General features: G+C 45.8%; 1 protein-coding gene across 1 annotated transcript in view; it reads left to right on the plus strand.

The window, feature by feature from the left end:
- The window catches only part of LOC110530987, a 206,536-nt gene that overhangs the window by 171,118 nt on the left and 9,924 nt on the right, over positions 1-25,494 (plus strand). The window contains exons 7-8 of the mRNA XM_036986260.1: positions 16,522-16,778; positions 17,299-17,435. Coding sequence (XP_036842155.1) covers positions 16,522-16,778; positions 17,299-17,435 — 394 coding nt within the window. The remainder of the gene's footprint in view (positions 1-16,521; positions 16,779-17,298; positions 17,436-25,494) is intronic.

The raw sequence follows: 25,494 nt of genomic DNA on the forward strand, positions 1-25,494 counted from the left end.
TACAGTAGGTGGGTAGGTAAGTAGGTATACAGTAGGTAGGTAGGTAGGTAGGTAGGTAGGTAGGTATACAGTAGGTAGGTGGGTATACAGTAGGCAGGTGGGTATACAGTAGGCAGGTGGGTATACAGTAGGTAGGTAGGTATACAGTAGGTAGGTGGGTAGGTGGCTATACAGTAGGTAGGTAGGTAGGTAGGTATACAGTAGGTAGGTAGGTATACAGTAGGTGGGTAGGTAAGTAGGTATACAGTAGGTAGGTAGGTAGGTAGGTAGGTAGGTAGGTAGGTAGGTAGGTAGGTAGGTAGGTAGGTAGGTAGGTAGGTAGGTAGGTATACAGTAGGTAGGTAGGTAGGTAGGTAGGTAGGTGGGTATACAGTAGGTAGGTAGTTATACAGTAGGTAGGTGGGTATACAGTAGGTAGGTGGCAATACAGTAGATAGGTAGGTGGGTAGTAGGTAGGTGGGTAGGTAGGTTTACAGTAGGTAGGTGGGTAGGTGGCTGTACAGTAGGTAGGTAGGTAGGTAGGTATACAGTAGGTAGGTAGGTATACAGTAGGTAGGTGGGTATACAGTAGGTAGGTAGTTATACAGTAGGTAGGTGGGTATACAGTAGGCAGGTGGGTATACAGTAGGTAGGTGGCAATACAGTAGATAGGTAGGTGGGTAGTAGGTAGGTGGGTAGGTAGGTTTACAGTAGGTAGGTGGGTAGGTGGCTATACAGTAGGTAGGTAGGTAGGTAGGTATACAGTAGGTAGGTAGGTATACAGTAGGTAGGTGGGTATACAGTAGGTGGGTAGGTAAGTAGGTATACAGTAGGTAGGTAGGTAGGTAGGTAGGTAGGTAGGTAGGTAGGTGGGTATACAGTAGGTAGGTAGTTATACAGTAGGTAGGTGGGTATACAGTAGGTAGGTGGCAATACAGTAGATAGGTAGGTGGGTATACAGTAGGCAGGTGGGTAGGTGGGTAGTAGGTAGGTGGGTAGGTAGGTTTACAGTAGGTAGGTGGGTAGGTGGCTGTACAGTAGGTAAGTAGGTGTACCTGGGAAGAAGATTTGAGGAGGTTAAAAGCGATTTAGCCTTTCAGGGAATCCACGCGTAGGTAATTGAATACATGAAAGATACGACTCATACAGAATTAAAATAAACAAAGCATAAAATTAGAGCTATGCTTCCTCCATGATTTACACCCTGTTCAACAAAAATAAACCATGCAGTATGTTGGGGTATGTGTTGTAGGGGTGGGTGGGTGTGTTAAGTGTGTGTTTACTGACTCACTCACTGTCTCCATGGCCAGACTGTGTGTGTGTGTGTGTGTGTGTGTGTGTGTGTGTGTGTGTGTGTGCGTGTGTGTGTGTGTGTGTGTGTGTGTGTGTGTGTGTGTGTGTGTGTGTGTGTGTGTGTGTGTGTGTGTGTGTGTGTGTGTGTGTGTGTGTGTGTGTGTGTGTGCAGTGGAAATGTTTTTTGTGGAAAGAGATGATCTTTTTACCCTTAAGAGGAAAATATTTTAAACTGGAACATTTTCTGCTACCACTCAGTCTGACCTCCCTGCTCCTCTCACAGCTGTGGGCAGTATCTTTTTACCATTGAACTTACAGACACACACCCAGCAACACAGGAACACACACATACACTCTGTTGATCTTGCAGCTCTCCCTGTTAACACTCGGTGGAATGAGTAAACAGGTGTGAAGGAATACAGTGATTCATTTAAAAAAGGGACAAACTGTGGCGCCTAAAAGACTGAGGTTCAGCATTGTGTGATGTGACAGGAGACAGAGAGGCAGGTGGGGAGGAAGGCAGAAGAAGAAAGAGAGAGTGAGTGAGTGAGTGCGTGTGTGTCTGTGTGTCTGTGTGTCTGTGTGTGTGTGTGTGTGTGTGTGTGTGTGTGTGTGTGTGTGTGTGTGTGTGTGTGTGTGTGTGTGTGTGTGTGTGTGTGTGTGTGTGTGTGTGTGTGTGTGTGCATGTATCTGTCAGAGAGAGACAGGGACAGGCCCATGGGCAGTGGTGGAGAGGTGGGGTGAGGTGAGGGTGGTGGAGGGTTAGCCAGGGACGTGCAGGGGAAGCTGGGTCGTTAACACTCTGGCAGTCAGTCTGGGTACAGACTGCCCGTCTCTTATCACTGCTTATTTGCAGACAGTCTCATAGGACCACAAAAAGCTGTCTATCTCCCCTCTCTCTCATCAGTCTCTCTTTTTGTATCCCTCTCTCTCCCTCGGTCACCCCCTCACTCCTCCTTCTCCTCTCCTCTTTTCTCCGGGGCCATTTTGTAGGATACTAGCTGTTTTTTGTCTCAGTCTGACTCATTGTTGTGATGATTTCTCTAAATTGCCTGGGCTCAAGTCACTGTAATTCAACCTCTAAACGGTGGCTGGGGATTTGAACACAGACAACTATCCATTTATCAGCTTATATGAGCAAACTGGGAGTCAAGTTTTTTTATTTACGTTATGGGGTTTTCTGAGGGCAGTGGTTTGAGATGAGATCTAGTCCCTGTACACACAGGCCTAACACAGACAAAGTGAGTGTTCAGAACCATTACAATGTGGCTGGAATTGAGAAATACATTTTGGTTTCCAATCTCTCAAGGCTTAAATAAGACCACTGCATCAGTCTAAAGTACAGGTCAACAGGGTCAGCAAGACAATCCCACTAATGTACTTGAAGCATCAAGTGAACTGAGTTACTCCAGAGATAGAGATGGTCTAGTGTCTACCCTAATAATGGGAGTTGTTGTCTGTGAGAAGGCTAGCCGATGCCTTTCACATAAAAAGATTTTCACTAAAAGTAGTTTTTCTCAAAATTAGAGATTTATTTTTGATAAATACAAAATAGGCTAGAAAATGTCAGAGTTGAAATTTCTAAAAGGTTAAAACAAGGATTAAAGATTGACACCTAAAACAAACAGGTCTTTCCTTGCTCACCTCGCACTCAAACTGGGAGTCTCCAATAAACATTTAAACATCTGCAGCTCATTAGCTTAGTTAGTGGGAGGAGCCTACAATGAACAATTAACCAACCTGTGCTGACATACAAACATTCCTCACACTCATTCAATTAAAGACAATCAACTGGTTCAGGTGAAATGGTGGAAAAGATATTACTACTATGGCAAGATGAAATGGTAATAGAAAACAGGGCCCTACACAGTGCATTCGGAAAGTATTCAGACCCCTTCATTTTTTACATATTTTGTTACGTTACAGCCTTATTCTAAAATGGTTTAAATAAACATTTTCCAAAGTCAAAAAACAGGTTTTTAGAAATGTTAGCAAATGTATTACAAATAAAAGACACCTTATCATAAGAAATCAGACCCTTTGCTATGAGACTCGAAATTGAGCTCAGGTGCATCCTGTTTCCATTTATCATTCTTGAGATGTTTCTACGACTTGATTGGAGTCCACCTGTGTTATATTCAATTGATTGGACATGATTAGGAAAGGCACACACCTGTCTATATAAGGTCCCACAGTTGACAGTGCATGTCAGAGGATAAACCAAGCCATGAGGTCAGAGGAATTGTCCGTAGAGAGCTCTACGGACCTGAATTGTCCGTAGAGAGCCAAGACAGGATTTTGTTGAGGCACAGATCTGGGGAAGGGTGCCAAAACATTTCTGCAGCATTCAAGCTCCCCAAGAACAGAGTGGCCTCCATCATTCTTAAATAGAAGAATTTTGGAACCACCAAGACTCTTCCTGGAGCTGGCCGCCCAGCCAAACTGAGCAATCGGAGGAGAAGGGACTTGGTCAGGGAGGTTACCAAGAACCTGATGGTCACTATGACAGAGTTAATCTGTGGAGATGGGAGAACCTTCCAGAAGGACAACTATGTCTGCAGCACTCCACCAATCAGGCCTTTATGGTAGAGTGGCCAGACGGAAGCCACTCCTTAGTAAAAGGCACATGACAGCCTGATTGGAGTTTGTCGAAAGGCACCTAAAGTACTCTCAGACCATGAGAAACAAGGTTCTCTGGTCTGATGAAACCAAGATTGAACTATTTGGACTGAATGTCAAGCATCATGTCTGAAGGAAACCAGGCACTGCTCATCACCTGGCCAATACCATCCCTACAGTGAAGCATGGTGGTGGCAGCATCATGCTACGGGGATGTTTTTCAGCGGCAGGGACTGGGAGACTAGTGAGTATTGAGACAAAGATGAACAGAGAAAAGTACAGAGAGATCTAATGGCAACCTGCTCCAGACCGCTCAGGACCTCAGACTGGGGGAGAACTTTCACATTCCAACAGGACACTGACCCTAAGCACACCGCCAAGACAACGCAGGAGTGGCATCGGGACAAGTCTCTGACTGTCCTTGAGTGGCCCAGCCAGAGCCCGGACTTGAACCCGATCTAACATCTCTGGAGAGACCTGAAAATAGCTGTACAGCGATGCTCCCTATCCAGCCTGAAAGAGCTTGAGAGGATTTGCAGAGAAGAATGGGACAAACTCCCCAAATATAGGTGTGCCATGCTTCTAGCATCATAACCAAGAAGACTCGAGGCTGTAATCACTGCCAAAGGTGCTTCAACAAAGTACTAAGTAAATAGTCTGTATACTTATGTAAATGTGATATTTTTGTCATGTACTGTCATGTTGTGTCTTGTCTCTGTCCTTTCCCTTCACCCTGTCTCCCTCTGCTGGTCGTTGTTAGGTTACCTTTTCTCCCCCGCTTTCCCCCAGCTGTTCCTTGTCTCCTCTGACTACCCATTCACCCCGTTTCCCACCTGTTCCCTTTTTCCCTCTGATTAGGTCCCTATATCTCTCTCTGTTTCTGTTCCTGTCCTTGTCGGATTCTTGTTTGTTGTGTTTCATGCCTGAGCCAGACTATCGTCATGTTTGCTGTAACCTTGTCCTGTCCTGTCGGAATCTGCCGGTCTATCTGAGCCTACCTATGTTTGGTTATTAAAGAAGCTCTGTTTAAGTTAGTTCGCTTTTGGGTCCTCATTCACTCACCATAACAGAAGAATCCGACCAAGAATGGACCCAGCGACTTCGGATCCTCTCCACTCAGCCGTCGGGATCCAGGGAGCGATGCTAGGCAGACACGAGCAGGAAGTGTCTGCTGCTCGACATGCCGTTGAGACCCTGGCCACCCAAGTCTCCAACCTCACAGAACAGGTTCACCATCTCCGCCTCGATCCACCGGCCACTTCCAGGGCTTTCGAATCTCCGGAGCCCAGAATCAATAACCCGCCGTGTTACTCTGGGGAGCCCACTGAATGCCGCTCGTTCCTCACCCAGTGTGATATTGTGTTTTCTCTCCAGCCCAACACTTACTCCAGGAGCACTGCTCGTGTCGCCTACGTCATATCTCTCCTTATTGGACGGGCTCGTGAGTGGGGCACGGCAATCTGGGAGGCAAGGGCTGAGTGTACTAACCAGTATCAGGACTTTAAGGAGGAGATGATACGGGTTTTTGATCGATCTGTTTTTGGGGAGGAGGCTTCCAGGGCCCTGTCTTCCCTATGTCAAGGCAATCGATCCATAACAGATTACTCTATTGAGTTTCGCACTCTTGCTGTCTCCAGTGGCTGGAACGAGCCGGCCTTGCTCGCTCGTCTTCTGGAGGGTTTCCGCGCAGAGGTAAAGGATGAGATTCTCTCCCGGGAGGTTCCTTCCAGCGTGGATTCCTTGATTGAACTCGCTATTCGCATTGAGCGACGGGTTGATCTTCGTCACCGAGCTCGTGGAAAGGAGCTCGCGCTCTCCGTCGCCTCCCTCTCCGCATCACTACCATCTTCCTCTGCCGGCTCGGGTGCTGAGCCCATGCAGCTGGGAGGTATCCGCATCTCGACTAAGGAGAGGGAACGGAGAATCACCAACCGCCTCTGTCTCTATTGCGGTTCCGCTGGTCATTTTGTCACTTCATGTCCAGTAAAAGGCCAGAGCTCGTCAGTAAGCGGAGGGCTACTGGTGAGCGCTACTACTCCTGTCTCTCCTTCAAGATCCTGCACTACCTTGTCGGTCCATCTACGCTGGACCGGTTCGTCAGCTTCCTGCAGTGCCTTAATAGACTCTGGGGCGGAGGGCTGTTTTATGGACGAGACCTGGGCTCGGGAACATGACATTCCTCTCAGACAGTTAAAGGAGCCCACGGCCTTGTTCGCCCTGGATGGTAGTCCTCTCCCCAGGATTCAGCGTGAGACGCTACCTTTAACCCTCACTGTTTCTGGTAATCATAGTGAAACCATTTCTTTTTTAATTTTTCGTTCACCTTTTACACCTGTTGTTTTGGGCCATCCCTGGCTAGTTTGTCATAATCCTTCCATTAATTGGTCTAGTAATTCTATCCTCTCCTGGAACGTCTCTTGTCATGTGAAATGTTTAATGTCTGCTATCCCTCCTGTTTCCTCTGTCTCTTCTTCACAGGAGGAGCCTGGTGATTTGACAGGGGTGCCGGAGGAATATCACGATCTGCGCACGGTGTTCAGTCGGTCCAGGGCCACCTCTCTTCCTCCACACCGGTTGTATGATTGTAGTATTGATCTCCTTCCGGGAACCAGCCCCCCCCCCGGGGTAGACTATACTCTCTGTCGGCTCCCGAACGTAAGGCTCTCGAAGATTATTTGTCTGTAGCTCTTGACGCCGGTACCATAGTCCCCTCCTCCTCTCCCGCCGGAGCGGGGGTTTTTTTTGTCAAGAAGAAGGACGGGTCTCTGCGCCCCTGCATAGATTATCGAGGGCTGAATGACATAACAGTGAAGAATCGTTATCCGCTTCCTCTTATGTCTTCAGCCTTCGAGATCCTGCAGGGAGCCAGGTTTTTCACTAAGTTGGACCTTCGTAACGCTTACCATCTCGTGCGCATCAGGGAGGGGGACGAGTGGAAGACGGCGTTTAACACTCCGTTAGGGCACTTTGAATACCGGGTTCTTCCTTTCGGCCTCGCTAACGCTCCAGCTGTCTTTCAGGCATTAGTCAATGATGTCCTGAGAGACATGCTGAACATCTTTGTTTTCGTTTACCTTGACGATATCCTGATTTTTTCACCGTCACTCCAGATTCATGTTCAGCACGTTCGACGTGTCCTCCAGCGCCTTTTAGAGAATTGTCTTTTTGTGAAGGCTGAGAAGTGCACTTTTCATGCCTCCTCCGTCACATTTCTCGGTTCTGTTATTTCCGCTGAAGGCATTAAGATGGATCCCGCTAAGGTCCAAGCTGTCATTGATTGGCCCGTCCCTAAGTCACGCGTCGAGCTGCAGCGCTTTCTCGGCTTCGCGAACTTCTATCGTCGTTTCATCCGTAATTTCGGTCAGGTGGCAGCTCCTCTCACAGCCCTTACTTCTGTCAAGACGTGCTTTAAGTGGTCCGTTTCCGCCCAGGGAGCTTTTGATCTCCTCAAGAATCGTTTTACATCCGCTCCTATCCTTGTTACACCTGACGTCTCTAGACAGTTCGTTGTCGAGGTTGACGCGTCAGAGGTGGGCGTGGGAGCCATCCTTTCTCAGCGCTCCCTCTCTGACGACAAGGTTCACCCATGCGCGTATTTTTCTCATCGCCTGTCGCCGTCGGAACGTAACTATGATGTGGGTAACCGCGAACTGCTCGCCATCCGGTTAGCCCTAGGCGAATGGCGACAGTGGTTGGAGGGGGCGACCGTTCCTTTTGTCGTTTGGACTGACCATAGGAACCTTGAGTACATTCGTTCTGCCAAACGACTTAATGCGCGTCAGGCGCGTTGGGCGCTGTTTTTCGCTCGTTTCGAGTTCGTGATTTCTTATCGTCCGGGCTCTAAGAACACCAAGCCTGATGCTTTGTCTCGTCTCTTCAGTTCTTCAGTAGCCTCCACTGACCCCGAGGGGATTCTCCCTGAGGGGCGTGTTGTCGGGTTGACTGTCTGGGGAATTGAGAGGCAGGTAAAACAAGCGCTCACTCACACTCCGTCGCCGCGCGCTTGTCCTAGGAACCTTCTTTTCGTTCCCGTTCCTACTCGTCTGGCCGTTCTTCAGTGGGCTCACTCTGCCAAGTTAGCCGGCCACCCTGGCGTTCGGGGTACGCTTGCTTCCATTCGCCAGCGTTTTTGGTGGCCCACCCGGGAGCATGACACGCGTCGTTTCGTGGCTGCTTGTTCGGTCTGCGCGCAGACTAAGTCCGGTAACTCTCCTCCTGCCGGCCGTCTCAGGCCGCTTCCTATTCCCTCTCGACCGTGGTCTCACATCGCCTTAGATTTTGTCACCGGACTGCCTTCGTCAGCGGGGAAGACTGTTATTCTTACGGTTGTCGATGGGTTCTCTAAGGCGGCTCATTTCATTCCCCTTGCCAAGCTTCCTTCTGCTAAAGAGACGGCACAAATCATCATCGAGAATGTTTTCAGAATTCATGGCCTTCCGTCAGACGTCGTTTCGGACAGAGGTCCGCAATTCACGTCTCAATTTTGGAGGGAGTTTTGCCGTTTGATTGGGGCTTCCGTCAGTCTCTCTTCCGGCTTTCACCCCCAGTCTAACGGTCAAGCAGAACGGGCCAATCAGACTATTGGTCGCATCTTACGCAGTCTTTCTTTTCGTAACCCTGCGTCTTGGTCAGAACAGCTCCCCTGGGCAGAATACGCCCACAACTCGCTTCCTTCGTCTGCGACCGGGCTATCTCCTTTTCAGAGTAGCCTCGGGTACCAGCCTCCGCTGTTCTCATCTCAGTTCGCCGAGTCCAGCGTCCCCTCCGCTCAGGCTTTTGTCCAACGTTGCGAGCGCACCTGGAAGAGGGTCAGGTCTGCACTTTGCCGTTATAGGACGCAGACTGTGAGGGCTGCTAATAAGCGTAGAACTAAGAGTCCTAGATATTGTCGCGGTCAGAGAGTTTGGCTCTCCACTCAGAACCTTCCCCTTAAGACGGCTTCTCGCAAGTTGACCCCGCGGTTCATTGGTCCGTCCGTATTTCTCGGGTCATTAATCCTGTCGCAGTTCGACTTCTTCTTCCGCGATACCTTCGTCGCGTCCACCCGGTCTTCCATGTCTCCTGCATCAAGCCCGTCCTTCGCGCCCCCGCTCGTCTTCCCCCCCCCCCCCATCCTTGTCGAGGGCGCACCTATCTACAGGGTCCGTAGAATTTTGGACATGCGTCCTCGGGGCCGTGGTCACCAGTACCTCGTAGATTGGGAGGGGTACGGTCCTGAGGAGAGGAGTTGGGTTCCCTCTCGGGACGTGCTGGACCGTGCGCTGATCGAGGATTTCCTCCGTTGCCGCCAGGTTTCCTCCTCGAGTGCGCCAGGAGGCGCTCGGTGAGTGGGGGGGTACTGTCATGTACTGTCATGTTGTGTCTTGTCTCTGTCCTTTCCCTTCACCCTGTCTCCCTCTGCTGGTCGTTGTTAGGTTACCTTTTCTCCCCCGCTTTCCCCCAGCTGTTCCTTGTCTCCTCTGACTACCCATTCACCCCGTTTCCCACCTGTTCCCTTTTTCCCTCTGATTAGGTCCCTATATCTCTCTCTGTTTCTGTTCCTGTCCTTGTCGGATTCTTGTTTGTTGTGTTTCATGCCTGAGCCAGACTATCGTCATGTTTGCTGTAACCTTGTCCTGTCCTGTCGGAATCTGCCGGTCTATCTGAGCCTACCTATGTTTGGTTATTAAAGAAGCTCTGTTTAAGTTAGTTCGCTTTTGGGTCCTCATTCACTCACCATAACAATTTTAGTTTTTTATTTGTAATACATTCGCCACCAAAAAATGCAACCTGTTTTCGCTTTGTCATTATGGGGTATTGTGTGTAGATTGATGGGGGGGGGGGAGCTATTTAATCCATTTTAGAATACGGCTGTAACGTAGTAAAATTTGGAAAAAGTGAAGGGGTCTGAAAAATATAGTAATATAGTATAAAAATATTGTCACTGGTCTACACACAATACACCATAATGTCAAAGTGGAAATACGTTTTAAGAAAAAAACATCCATTAAATATTCCTTTGAGCATGGTGAAGTTATTAATTACCCTTTGGCTGGTGTATCAATACACACAGTCACTACAATGATACAGGCATCCTTCCTAACTCAGTTACTGGAGAGGAAGGAACCCACTCAGGGATTTCACCATTAGGCAAATGGTGACTTTTTAAAATACGTACAGAGTTTGATGGCTGTGATATGAGAAAATTGAGGATGGATCAACAACATTGTAGTTACAGTGGCTTGTGAAAGTATTCACCCCCAATGCCTTACAACCTGGAATTAAAATGGATTTTTTGGGGGGGTTGTGTCATTTGATTTACACAACATGCCTACCACTTTGAAGATGCAAAATATGTTTTATTATGAAACAAACAAGAAATAAGACAGAAAAACTGAACTTGAACGTGCATAACTATTCACCCCCCAAAGTCAATACTTTGTAGAGCCACCTTTTGCAGCAATTACAGCTGCAAGTCTCTTGGGGTATGTCTCTATAAGCTTGGCACATCTAGCCACTGGGATGTTTTCCCATTCTTCAAGGCAAAACTGCTCCAGCTCCTTCAAGTTGGATGGGTTCCGCTGGTGTACAGCAATCTTTAATACCACAGATTCTCAATTGCTTTGAGGTCTGGGCTTTGACTAGGCCATTCCAAGACATTTAAATGTTTCCCCTTAAACCACTCGAGTGTTGCTTTAGCAGTATGCTTAGGGTCATTGTCCTGTTGGAAGGTGAACCTCCGTCCCAGTCTCAAAGACTGAAACAGGTTTCCCTCAAGAATTTCCCTGTATTTAGCGCCATCCATCATTCCTTCAATTCTGACCAGTTTCCCAGTCCCTGCTGAATGAAAAACATCCCCCCCCCCCCAGCATGATGCTGCCACCACCATGCTTCACTGTGGGGATAGTGTTCTCGGGGTGATGAGAGGTGCTGGGTTTGCGCCAGACATAGTGTTTTCCTTGATGGCCGAAAAGCTCAATTTTAGTCTCATCTGACCAGAGTACCTTCTTTCATATGTTTGGGGAGTCTCCCACATGCCTTTTGGTGAACACCAAACATGTTTGCTTATTTTTTTCTGGACACTCTTCCTTAAACCCCAGCTGTGTGGAGTGTACTGGTGCTCCGTGGGATGTTCAAAGTTTTGGACATTTGTTTATAACCCAACCCTGATCTGTACTTCTCCATAACTTTGTTCAGGCTGTAACACAACAAAATGTGGAATAAGTCAAGGGGTATGAATACTTTCTGAATGCACTGTGTAGCAAAATGAGGATGTGTTAACAACGTCACATTGTTCCAAAAGCGGAAAGGCAGCCGGTCTGCTTAGCGGTCTGCTTAGCGGTCTGCTTAGCGGTCTGCTTAGCGGTCTGCTTATCACTTTATTCCTGCCTCTTCCCTTTCTGGTTAATATAAGCCAGGGATCATCAACTAGATTCAACCGCTGGCCGATTGTTTTTCTTGAGCGGATGGTCTGCCTGGGGGCTGGAACATAATTACAAATAGTTTATAGACTGCAAATTGACCGCAATAAACACTGATCTAAGGTTTACAGTATGGGTTTCTTCACCGTAAACATCAAACATCACCGTAAACATCAAGTCATCTCTTGTTACTACTCTGCATTGCTGCCTCCCAGTGGTAACTATAACAGCTGTAATCAAAAAGAGTTCATTTACACCCTGTACTTACACGTGATAGTGTGTGGTCAGAGAGAAAAAGACTGAAGGAAGCCTCAGCATAAATCACAAACTGACCTTTAGAGCCCTTATCCCCCTAGGCAGTTTTAGGAATGTGTAACCTAGTCTGTTACCGGGCAGGGTGGAGCTATTACCATATTGTGTATACCTATCCAAGCCTTTAACATGTGCCTAAGGGAAGCGGCTAGCTGGCTCTATCCCAGAGTGTGCTGCCTACACAGCTGCATGCTACACAAGCCTATAACTCACGCTGATCCTGAGCAACATTTGGAGTTGAATAGGAAATATACAGTGTACTACATCGTATAGAACGATCATTAACACATCTTCTCCCAATATCCCCATTCTCCCATTTGGGAGTATGAGTTGTGTAAGCCTGCTACTAGTGTGTCTGTGATTCCACCTGGGGACACTTTGATTCCATTGGTTAGACGTTATTTCCATATGCTCTCACTTTAAATGGCTGGCTAATCCACGGTCACCGCTAGCAGCACTCTGAGGATTATCTGTGTTGTTTTCTCACAGAGAAGAGAGATGGTGCTAATCTCCTCAGAGAGAGGGAGAGCGAGGAAGAGAGATAATGGGACATAGGATAGAAAGGAAAAGAGGGAAAGGGGGAATAGAGGAGGGAGGGAGGGAGGGAGGGAGGGAGGGAGGGAGGGAGGGAGGGAGGGAGGGAGGGAGGGAGGGAGGGAGGGAGGGAGGGAGGGAGGGAGGGAGGGAGGGAGGGAGGGAGGGAGGGAGGGAGGGAGGGAGGGATAATGAGTAGAAGAGGGAGAGAGAGTTAAAGAAATACAGTTGAAGTCAACTACTCCACAAATTTCTTGTTAACAAACTATAGTTTTATCTAGTGCATGACACAAGTCATTTTTCCAACAATTGTTTACAGAAATATTATTTTACTTATAATTCACTGTATCACAATTCCAGTGCGTCAGAAGTTTACATATACTAAGTTGATTGTGCCTTTAAACAGCTTATAAAATTCCATAAAATTAGGTCATGGCTTTAGAAGCTTCTGATAGGCTAATTGACATAATTTGAGTCAATTGGAGGTGTACCTGTGGATGTATTTCAAGGCCTACCTTCAAACTCACTGCATCTTTGCTTGACAACATGGGAAAATCAAGAGATATCAGCCAAGAACTCAGAAAAAAACTGTAGCCCTCCACAAGTCTGGTTCATCCTTGGGAGCAATTTCCAAACGCCTGAAGGTACCATGTTCATCTGTACAAACAATAGTACGCAAGTATAAACACCATGGGACCACGCAGCCGTCATATCGCTCAGGAAGGAGACTCGTTGTGTCTCCTAGAGATGAACTTACTTTGGTGTGAAAAGTGCAAATCAATCCCAAAACAACAGAAAAGGACCTTGTGAAGATGCTGGAGGAAACAGGTACAAAAGTATCTATATCCACAGTAAAACGAGTCCTATATCGACATAACCTGAAAGGCTGCTCAGCAAGGTAGAAGCCATAAAAAAGCCTACAGTTTGAAACTGCACATGGGGACAAAGATCATACCTTTTCAAAAAATGTCCTCTGGTCTGATGAAACAAAAATAGAACTGTTTGGCCATATTGACCATCGATGTGTTTGGAGGAAAAAGGGGGAGGCTTGCAAGCCGAAGAACACTATCCCAACCTTGAAGCATGGGGGTGGCAACATCATGTTGTGGGGGTGCTTTGCTGCAGGAGGGACTGGTGCACTTCACAAAATAGATGACATCATACGGTAATTATTTGAATATATTGAAGCAACATCTCAAGACATCAGTCAGGAAGTTAAAGCTTGGTTGCAAATGGGTTTTCCAAATGGACAATGACCCCAAGCATACTTCCAAAGTTGTGGAAAAATGGCTAAAGGACAACAAGGTCAAGGTATTGGAGTGACCATCACAAAGCACTGACCTCAATCCCATGGAAAATTTGTGGGCAGAACTGAAAAAGCGTGTGCGAGCAAGGAGGCCTACAAACCTGACTCAGTTACACCAGCTCTGTCAGAAGGAATGGGCCAAAATTCACCCAACTTATTGCGGGAAACTTGTGGAAGGCTACCCAAAATGTTTGACCCAAGTTAAACCATTTAAAGGCAATGCTACCAAATACTAATTGAGTGTATGTAAACTTCTGATCCACTGGGAATGTGATGAAAGATATAAAAGCTGAAATAAATCATTATCTCTACTATTATTCTGACATTTCACATTCTTAAAATACAGTGGTGATCCTAACTGATCTAAAACAGGGAATTTTTACTAGGATTAAATGTCAGGAATTATGAAGAACTGAGTTTAAACGTATTTGGCTAAGGTGTATGTAAACTTCAGACTTCAACTGTATATAAAAAACAATGGGATGTGTAAACCTAGAGGGCAGAGGGAGAGAGAAGAGAAAGAGAGATGGAGGAAAGACACAAACAGCACGAGTGACAGAATCGACGTAGAGAGAGAACAAAGTGGTGGAGAGATTTAGGAGATACTCTGTTCCAACAGTACTGCAGCTGCATGTCTGTCTGCAAAATTGCTCAGAGCTAAGTCTGTCATCTTAAATTAGTAGTCAGACGAAGACATTATTTTGATATAAAATGTAGATAATCGAGTAGGACCTCACAAAGGCTAGGTCAGCAGGATAGAAAAGGCTCTTATACAACATCATGCAGTTGAAGAGATCATTTTTCATTTGCAGGGTGAACATATACAATGGCTGCAAAGGAGTCCGATTTAGATCATTGAAAGCTTCACTGATCACAGTGGACATGAACACACACACCCACACACATGCGCATTAACCATATTTGATGCATGATGAGTTAATTATGACCATTTGACTACTGTACCATACTGTTTAGTTAATTAATTTCATACTTAGACTGAAGCAAAAGGCAATTGTTACAGATAAATCATTTGAATTTCAAAAAAAGAGTGAGTGTAGGGCAAGACAAGAGACGGTTGTACTGAGAGATGGAGAGAGAGAGTAGCAGAGAGACAGAGAGAGAGACCAGCAGAAAGACAGAGAGAGAGACCAGCAGAGAGAGAGAGAGAGAGAGAGAGAGAGAAAGAGAGAGAGAGAGCAGAGAGAGCAGCAGAGAGACAGAGAGAGAGAGAGATCAGCAGAGAGAGAGCGAGAGAGACACAGAGAGAGAGAGAGAGCAGCAGAGATACAGAGAGAGAGAGAACAGCAGAGAGAGACGGAGAGAGAGAGCAGCAGAGAAAGATGGAGAGAGAGAGCAGCAGAGAGACAGAGAGAGAGAGCAGTAGAGAGACAGAGAGAGAGCAGCAGAGAGAGAGAGGAGAAAAAGGGAGGTGGTGATAAGTGCTTTCTGTAAGCGTGAGCGAGGGAGAGAGATGAATGTTTATTCTGGGTGTCAGAGATGGACCTCTGAACACTAGGTGGGGAGTGGAGAGGTTGATCGAGTGCCTGTGAGAGGGAGGGAGGGAGAGAGAGAGAGAGAGAGAGAGAGAGAGAGAGAGAGGTAGTGGGTGATGGAGTACTGGCTAGAGGAAGGGAGGGGGTGATGAGTGTGTGCTCACAGTATAAGTGACATCTCTCCTCCTCAGACAGATTGTCTCTCTTTCCCCCTAATGGGATCCTGTTATAGACCTCCTCCCCCCCTCGCTCCCTCTCCCTTCCTGCCTCCCTCTTTCTCTCTCTGACATTTCCTTTTTCCCTACATAGAAATGTTCCGTTATTGCCTATATTTCAATATCTGTGCCCTTCAATTGTCCTTTTCTCACTACATATTTTTTTGCAGTCTATCCCCTGTTACGATTACAGATTTATTCTAAGAGAATACAGTTCTTTACAATTGGGAGAAAATGAAAAGGTGTGTGTGTATGGGGGGGGGGGGGGGGGGGGGGGTCAGAAATAGGAGAAAAATATCAATATTTCCTCCATGAGGGACCTTCAAAGTTAGTTTTTGCTTTAAATATTGCTCATACCTAACCAGTCTATTTATCCCCACTCCAGCCTGCATCTTTCTGCCAATCATACTGCCTTCATCCAATATTCGGCTCAGGAAGCCCATGTCATGTAGAAAAACCTCAGAAAGCTGTTTGGAACCAGACCCAGCCGTGTTGCTCTCCAGTATGTAATCAAGGCAGGGCTTTGCCCTCGCTAGCAATCATCTGTCCTGATTTGATCAGAGACAGACTCATTCCTTCAGACTAGAAGAACCCTGCTGTGGAGAGAAACCACAACCAGGAGACAGGCAGACAGACACCAGAGCGAGAGAGAGAGAGAGAGAGAGAGAGAGAGAGAGAGAGAGAGAGAGAGAGAGAGAGAGAGAGGTAAGGGAGAGAGAGAGAGGTAAGGGAGAGAGAGAGAGGTAAGGGAGAGAGTTAGAGCCTTGCAGACAGATGAAGAGCCAGGCAGACAGATGGAGAGCCAGGCAGACAGATGGAGAGCCAGGCAGACAGATGGAGAGCCAGGCAGACAGATGGCGAGCCAGGCAGACAGATGGCGAGCCAGGCAGACAGATGGAGAGCCAGGCAGACAGATGGAGAGCCAGGCAGACAGATAGATAGAGAGGCAGACAGATCGACCGACAGATAGACCGACACACCTCAGTGTTCATAGCACTTAGTGTTCATAACTTCTCAGTAGACGCCAGACTCAGACCAGACTGGAGCTATAGCATGAAACCCTCACAGCTTCCTGCTGACTACGTACTGTATCGTGAATGTAATAGTTAACCAGATCAATAGATCAATGTTTATGCTTCTACCACTGAATTAAATAGAACCTCGTGAAATGTTCACTGTTAAGGTGAGCTTATTGCATTTCTATGGAAATGCATATGTTTCTACGCCATACCCACGACCACACACGAGAACGTGAATACATTAACTACCGGTGTTGTAAAGAGAAAGCATGATACAATACCACTTGGTAATGTTCCCCTACAGAACCAGCATATAGACACCTACTGTAACACCTCTCTCTCTCCCTGCAGGCTGTAGACTATGAGAGTCGTAGCTCCTACTCCTTCTCCGTGGAGGTGTTGAACCCTATGGTGGACTCTCGGTTCCTGCGCCGTGGGCCCTTTAAGGACCGCGCCTCCATCAGGGTGGCTGTGCTGGACGCTGACGAGCCGCCTCGTTTCTCCCGGACGCACTACCGGATGGACGTGTCCGAGAACTGCCCTCCCGCTTGCACTGTGGGAAGGGTTAGTGCTGTGGACCCTGATACTGGACTCACCAACAACATCAGGTGCTGGACTGGATCATAAACGCTCTCTCTCTCTCTCTCTCTCTCACACACACACACACACACACACACACACACACACACACACACACACACACACACACACACACACACACACACACACACACACAGACACACACTCACACACTAAGAAAGGATCAAGGCAAAATTATCATTATATGTTCTCTTAAGAAAAAATGATCTAGTGAGTGCTGGCCCTGTTTTCACACAGCTATACAAAGGAGGAAAAGGGCAATGTGTGGTGGAACGGTAGTTACAACGTTCATTGAGATATTTAGATAAATCAGCTCTACTTCAAGTGAGCTCATATCGACTACGATAATCTGTGATATTAATTCCCTGGCCATTTATATCCTCTCATGCTTATCTTTCTTTATCTATCTTGGTCTCACTGTCCCCTCTGTCCCTCTCTCTCTCTCCCTCTCCCCCGCCGCCTCTTCTTACCCTATCCCTCCCCCACCCTCCTCTTTCTCTCCCTCCTCCCGTTCTCCATCTCTCCCAGATTCTCTATTGATCCCCAGTCAGACCAGGAGGCTCTGTTTCGTATCACTGCAGACAGCGGCCTCATCACCACGGTAATGGAGCTGGACCGTGAGCGCGAGCAGTGGCACAACATCACCGTCATCGCCATGCAGAGAGGTCAGAGGGCACTATGTCATAATTTAGAGCTAGGCGTTTTGACCTTACCAGGAATAACTCTGCAGTAGCATGACTTGGGGCTAGGATTGCAAAATTCCTGGAACTTTCAATAAATTGGCATTTTTTTCTGAAATCCCGGGTTAAAAGATTCCCAGAAAGACGGAATCAGGAAGGAATAAGCAGAAAATCCGTAATCCTTCAACCAGGATTTCTGGAAAACCGGGACATTTATTGAAAGTTCCAGGAATTTTGCAACACTACTCAGGCCCTTCGTTTTTCATGATCAGGACAATCTCCTGACCCCAGTCATTGCACATTCACTCTCCGCCAAAGCATGAAAAGCTGTAGAGAGTTGAAGTACAATACACTCCACAAAGCAGCTTTACTTTATGTCTTGATGGCTTCAATATGTTCCACAGGACCAGCAGTAGTAGCACTGCTTTAACCATGCTGACAGTAGTAGCACTGCTTTAACCATGCTGACAGTAGTAGCACTGCTTTAACCATGCTGACAGTAGTAGTAGCACTGCTTTAACCATGCTGACAGTAGTAGCACTGCTTTAACCATGCTGACAGTGGTAGCACTGCTTTAACTATGCTGACAGTAGTAATGCTGCTTTAACCATGCTGACAGTAGTAGCACTGCTTTAACCATGCTGACAGTAGTAGCACTGCTTTAACCATGCTGACAGTAGTAACACTGCTTTAACCATGCTGACAGTAGTAACGCTGCTTTAACCATGCTGACAGGAGTAACGCTGCTTCACCCATGCTGACAGGAGTAACGCTGCTTTAACCATGCTGACAGTAGTAACGCTGCTTTAACCATGCTGACAGTAGTAGCACTGCTTTAACCATGATGACAGTAGTAACGCTGCTTTAACCATGCTGACAGTAGTAACGCTGCTTCATCCATGCTGACAGTAGTAACGCTGCTTTAACTATGCTGACAGTAGTAACGCTGCTTTAACCAAGCTGACAGCAGTAGCACTGCTTTAACCATGCTGACAGTAGTAACACTGCTTTAACCATGCTGACAGGAGTAACGCTGCTTTAACCATGCTGACAGGAGTAACGCTGCTTTAACCATGCTGACAGGAGTAACGCTGCTTTAACCATGCTGACAGGAGTAAAGCTGCTTTAACCATGCTGACAGGAGTAACGCTGCTTTAACTATGCTGACAGTAGTAACGCTGCTTTAACCATGCTGACAGGAGTAACGCTGCTTTAACCATGCTGACAGTAGTAACACTGCTTTATCCATGCTGACAGTAGTAGCACGACTTTAACCATGCTGACAGTAGTAACGCTGCTTTAACCATGCTGACAGGAGTAACGCTGCTTTAACCATGCTGACAGGAGTAACGCTGCTTTAACCATGCTGACAGTAGTAGCACTGCTTTAACCATGCTGACAGGAGTAACGCTGCTTTAACCATGCTGACAGGAGTAACGCTGCTTTAACCATGCTGACAGGGGTAACGCTGCTTTAACCATGCTGACAGTAGTAACGCTGCTTCATCCATGCTGACAGTAGTAACGCTGCTTTAACTATGCTGACAGTAGTAATGCTACTTTAACCACGCTGACAGCATTAGCACTGCTTTAACCATGCTGACAGTAGTAACACTGCTTTAACCATGCTGACAGGAGTAACGCTGCTTTAACCATGCTGACAGGAGTAACGCTGCTTTAACCATGCTGACAGGAGTAACGCTGCTTTAACCATGCTGACAGGAGTAAAGCTGCTTTAACCATGCTGACAGGAGTAACGCTGCTTTAACTATGCTGACAGTAGTAACGCTGCTTTAACCATGCTGACAGGAGTAACGCTGCTTTAACCATGCTGACAGGAGTAACGCTGCTTTAACCAAGCTGACAATAGTAACGCTACTTTAACTATGATGACAGTAGTAGCACTGCTTTAACTATGCTGACAGTAGTAACACTGCTTTATCCATGCTGACAGTAGTAGCACGGCTTTAACCATGCTGACAGTAGTAACGCTGCTTTAACCATACTGACAGGAGTAACGCTGCTTTAACCATGCTGACAGGAGTAACGCTGCTTTAACCATGCTGACAGTAGTAGCACTGCTTTAACCATGCTGACAGGAGTAACGCTGCTTTAACCATGCTGACAGGAGTAACGCTGCTTTAACCATGCTGACAGGGGTAACGCTGCTTTAACCATGCTGACAGGAGTAACGCTGCTTTAATCATGCTGACAGTAGTAGCACTGCTTTAACCATGCTGACAGGAGTAACGCTGCTTCAACCATGCTGACAGGAGTAACGCTGCTTTAACCACGTTGACAGGAGTAACGCTGCTTTAACCATGCTGACAGTAGTAGCACTGCTTTTACCATGCTGACAGGAGTAACGCTGCTTTAACCATGCTGACAGTAGTAGCACTGCTTTAACCATGATGACAGTAGTAACGCTGCTTTAACCATGCTGACAGTAGTAACGCTGCTTCATCCATGCTGACAGTAGTAACGCTGCTTTAACTATGCTGACAGTAGTAACGCTGCTTTAACCATGCTGACAGCAGTAGCACTGCTTTAACCATGCTGACAGTAGTAACACTGCTTTAACCATGCTGACAAGAGTAACGCTGCTTTAACCATGCTGACAGGAGTAACGCTGCTTTAACCATGCTGACAGGAGTAACGCTGCTTTATCCATGCTGACAGGAGTAAAGCTGCTTTAACCATGCTGACAGGAGTAACGCTGCTTTAACTATGCTGACAGTAGTAACGCTGCTTTAACCATGCTGACAGGAGTAACGCTGCTTTAACCATGCTGACAGGAGTAACGCTGCTTTAACTATGCTGACAGTAGTAACGCTGCTTTAACCATGCTGACAGGAGTAACGCTGCTTTAACCAAGCTGACAATAGTAACGCTACTTTAACTATGATGACAGTAGTAGCACTGCTTTAACTATGCTGACAGTAGTAACACTGCTTTATCCATGCTGACAGTAGTAGCACGGCTTTAACCATGCTGACAGGAGTAACGCTGCTTTAACCATGCTGACAATAGTAACGCTACTTTAACCACGATGACAGTAGTAGCAATGCTTTAACCACGATGACAGTAGTAGCACTGCTTTAACCATGCTGACAGGAGTAACGCTGCTTTAACCATGCTGACCGTAGTAACGCTGCTTTAACCATGCTGACAGTAGTAACGCTGCTTTAACCATGCTGACAGTAGTAGCACTGCTTTAACCATGCTGACAGTAGTAGGACTGCTTTAACCATGCTGACAGTAGTAACGCTGCTTTAACTATGCTGACAGTAGTAACGCTGCTTTAACCATGCTGACAGTAGTAGCACTGCTTTAACCATGCTGACAGTAGTAACGCTGCTTTAACTATGCTGACAGTAGTAACGCTGCTTTAACCATGCTGACAGTAGTAACACTGCTTTAACCATGCTGACAGTAGTAGGACTGCTTTAACCATGCTGACAGTAGTAACGCTGCTTTCACTATGCTGACAGTAGTAACGCTGCTTTAACCATGCTGACAGTAGTAACGCTGCTTTAACAATGCTGACAGTAGTAGCACTGCTTTAACCATGCTGACAGTAGTAGCACTCCTTTAACCATGCTGACAGTAGTAACGCTGCTTCATCCGTGCTGACAGTAGTAATACTGCTTTAACCATGCTGACAGTAGTAACGCTGCTTCATCCATGCTGACAGTAGTAACGCTGCTTTAACTATGCTAACAGTAGCAGTGCTTATGGCAGTATTAGTACTATCTGTGAAATTGGGAGCAATCAAATTAAGTGCCACCACCTTAGGATGGTAAACAGCAGATCCTAATTAAACACATGACATTTCATATTGAGTGATCACAGAAAATGAAACATTTTACATACATTTACACCAGCTAAAGAATCCTATATTAACCCTTTAACGTCATACCTATTAGCGTAACACAGTGGTAGCCAGTAGCGGTGCGTGGGTAAAATCACTGGGGAAGCCAAGCCAGAAGAAAATGCCATATTACAACCTGTGTTGTGATAATTTCGTTGTTTGCTTTATAACCTGATAGTTCATATGCATTGACACCGTGCTATATAGGCATAAGGCAGAAACAATAAGAGGATATTTGTATTGGTATTTATTATGGGTCCCCATTAGCTGCTCCCAAGGCATCCTCCTCTCTTTTATGTTGCTGAAACGATCTATTACTCTGTCGAACAGTACACACCTGTTGTCTTAGGCTACCTGGCTAAAATGCTTGCTCGCTAGTCTAACTTCCATTCATGGGCAATTTTAGCTACCTATCTAGCCCCCGGAGGACAAGGACACAACGAGATGCAACAATTAAAGTTTTTCTCAATAACATTTTGCTTTTGATGTGACACTTTTTTTTGGTGCGCCAGGACCTTTCACAGTTGAGATCGCTCGGTTTAGCTCAATGCTGATTGGCTATTATTTTACACGATTTTGTTATCAAGGTAGGCGAAATGCTCGCTGGCTTCCCTTGCATTCAATGCTATGAATGGCAATGATGTCATACTCTTTCTGACCAGACAGCATCAGATAGATGGGCTACACATACCGAGACAGAGGGGCGCTGTTTCGCTCGCTAGGGTGCTTTCTCCTGTGAGATACATTCAGCCCCTTGTGAATCGAAGGAAAATTATGAAACACGGAGAGACTTTTCTTGGGGAAGGTTCCCTTGGCATCCATGAATACACACCACTGCTGGTAGCAACAGTAGTGGTTAGTGTGGTGACAGTGCTGGTCTTTATTTAAGCAGTGCTACTGGCCAGCATTGCAGTGGGTCTTCAGTGGTGCGAATGACGCTGCCAGAGTTGAATAATGAGCTCTATCAGTTAAACAGACCATTGGCGGCAGGATGTGTGTGTGTGTGTGTGTGTGTGTGTGTGTGTGTGTGTGTGTGTGTGTGTGTGTGTGTGTGTGTGTGTAAGTAAAGAAATAAAACAACAGTAAAATACATTTGTAAAAAGAGTAGCAAGGCTTTATACAGACACCTGTTAGTCAGGCTTATTGAGATAGTATGTACATGTAGGTATCGTTAAAGTGACTATGTATATATGATGAACAGAGAGTAGCAGAAGCGTAAAAAGAGGGGTTGGCGGGTTGTGGGACACAATGCAGATAGCCCAGTTAGCCAATGTGCGGGAGCACTGGTTGGTCGGGCCAATTGAGGTAGTATGTACATGAAGGTATAGTTAAAGTGACTATGCATATATGACAAACAGGCACACAATGCAAATAGTCCAGGTAACCATTTGGTTAACTGTTCATCGGAAGAATCCCGGAACATGTTCCATTCTGGGATAGAAAAACAGTCCTGTAGTTTAGCAACTGCTTCATCTGACAATTTTTTTATAGCAGGAATCCGGAGGATAGAGTTGTGGTTGGATTTACCAAATGGAGGGCGAGGGAGAGCTTTGTACGCTTCTCTGTGTGTGGAGTACAGGTGACCTAGAATTTCTTTCCCTCTGGTTGCACATTTAAAGTTTTTCTCATTTGCTAAAACACAATTTCTGAAACTTTGCTCCATTTCCTGAAAACATTAAACACAAAACCTAATCTTCAAGCACTATTTACATAACCTCTGACTCCTCTCGCAAAATGAAACATTCGCCTCTGAACAGTTTTACCTGTGTTCAAAATCAAACACTGCTCTCAAATCATAAACAAAGTGATCAAAATGACATACACTCTCAAGCAGTCAGTAAACAATACATTGAAAAATAGAAAACACATTGTTCAAAACATACAATTCTCAGGGAGAAGTACATTTTTAATCTAAAAAAATATTCATATTTTTCCGTCATTGTCTTTTGATGAACGAAAACATGTTCTGTCATAGTAGCTCAAAATTGATCAGAAATTACTACTCTGCTTTGCTCTTTGCAATTTTGTTCTTCCTCCTCCTTGTACCCCTATTTTTTACAGTACTGTACCCTGCATCTCACAAACTTGTCCTTTGTCTCTGTGATACTGTAATTCTTGTTCTTTGTTGATATGAACCTGCAACAAGTCAAAATCTATTGAGCAGTCAGTACTGTTAATAAATGGAAAGCACAATGTTCAGGGCCATACAATTTGTCCATTGTACAGTATACAGCCTACTGTACTACTAAAATACTAAAAGGGACAAAAATCAAAGGAGTAAACGTGATCAATGTGCTTCTTCTTGTCTTTGGGCTGGGTCAGGCCAGAGTTCTTCGTCGACATCACAAGCAATATTGTCCCTCCTGAGGCAATGGGGGAAGAAGCCTCCTGTGTGCCGTATCCAGCCCTGACATTATTCCTCACCTATATCACCACAGGCTAAAACAATGGCTTGCAGCAGATTTACTCTGGTGTAGGGTTGTCTATCATACACTTTCCATCTCCAAGAGGAGAAAAACTCCTCAATCGGATTCAGGAAAGGCGAGTATGGAGGGAGGTACAAGTTCATAAACTGCCCATTGATGTTAAACCATTCCCTTACCTGAGCAGCTCGGTGGAAACTGACATTGTCCCACACTATCACATAGGTGGGAATGGGATTCTCATTTAGCTCTTGACCCTGCTGCTCTTGAACCTGCTGCTCAAATCAAATATCTCTTAGATTGTCAATAAATCTTAGATGGCCCGAGTGTAACATGGTGATGTAGAACACCATGGTTGCTGATAGCAGCACAGATTGTGACATTGCCACCTTTTTGACCAGGGACTTCAACAATGGCCCGCTGTCCAATCATGTTTCAGCCTCTCCTTCTCCTCTTTGTTAGATTGAAGCCTGCTTCATCTACAAAGATTAACTCATGGGGCCTGTCCAAGGATTCCAAGTCAAATATTGTCTGTGTAGAAATACAATATACTGTTTGTAGGATTTTGTAAGTCGTACAGAGACAGTGCTATACTGTAGAGTACAATTAGGCTTCTGATTCACATACATTGTATGTACTGAAGAGTAATGTCATTCATATAGTATGTGTTAGTACTGTAGACAATCTGGATTACAGTAAATTCTTCTGAATGTACACTTACTTGCACATACTGAGCTCGCAGTTCTTTCACCCTTGGTGAGTTGCGCTCAAAAGGTACTCTGTATACTTGTTTCATTCGCGTCCTGTTACGATGGAGGACACGGTCAATTGTGGAAATGCTCACACTGTCAATTCCCTGGAAGTTTGTGTTGTCTTGTATCACTCGTTCCTGGATTTCTCTGAGTCGTATTGCATTATCTTGAAGGACCATGCCAACTATAACGGCCTCTTGCTCCCTAGTGAATATAGCTGTCCTTCCACCTGCATGTGGCAGCCTTGCAATTCTACAAAAAGTAGTTGTGCAGTTACAAAACATATTCATGCAGTACAATACATACAGTGATTAACTTTACAAATGTCTATTAAAACACCTGCATATAGTGTAGTACAGCAAATTTGCAATTACAAAAATACAGTAGTATACTGTACCTGTTCTCTTCTCTGAATGTCCTTACTATGGTGGACACAGAAAATCGGCTTACATTGGGTTGCACTCTAAGTCCTGCTTCCCTCATTGTCAGTCCATGGACAAGAACATGGTCAGATATTTCCACTCTTTGTCTTCCCCTTCGTCCTCCTCTTTCTCTTTCTTGCCCTCTTCCTCCTCGTCGCCCACCTCGCATACACACTCGTCCTCTCACATTGTTTCTTCTATCCATTTTCAGACTTTCTCCTTCCCACCTTCAACAACCTGTTTGCTCTCTGAACTGGCTTATATTGGTTGTGTCGCATCCTTTGAAACAGGTTAAATCAATTTTGAGTGGTTGTGTTCAATCAATGACATGTGTTCTCTATTTGTATTTGATTGTTGCCACTTGTGTTTACCAGTATGGATGACATGTGCATTAGAGTGCAGAATGTGTTTTGAGAATGAGCATGTGTTTAGAGTTTTGCTGAAAAGTCAAAGTGAGATCTGCAAATTGTGTTTTACCATGTGAAATTGTTTAAGGTATTGACAGACTGCATAATTAGCTAAATGAGTCCAGGCAACTGAGAACTTTGTTCAGCCAATGGATTTTAGTGTTTTAGCA

Source organism: Oncorhynchus mykiss, chromosome 8 (genome assembly GCF_013265735.2).
Source record: "Oncorhynchus mykiss isolate Arlee chromosome 8, USDA_OmykA_1.1, whole genome shotgun sequence".
Lineage (NCBI taxonomy): Eukaryota > Metazoa > Chordata > Actinopteri > Salmoniformes > Salmonidae > Oncorhynchus > Oncorhynchus mykiss.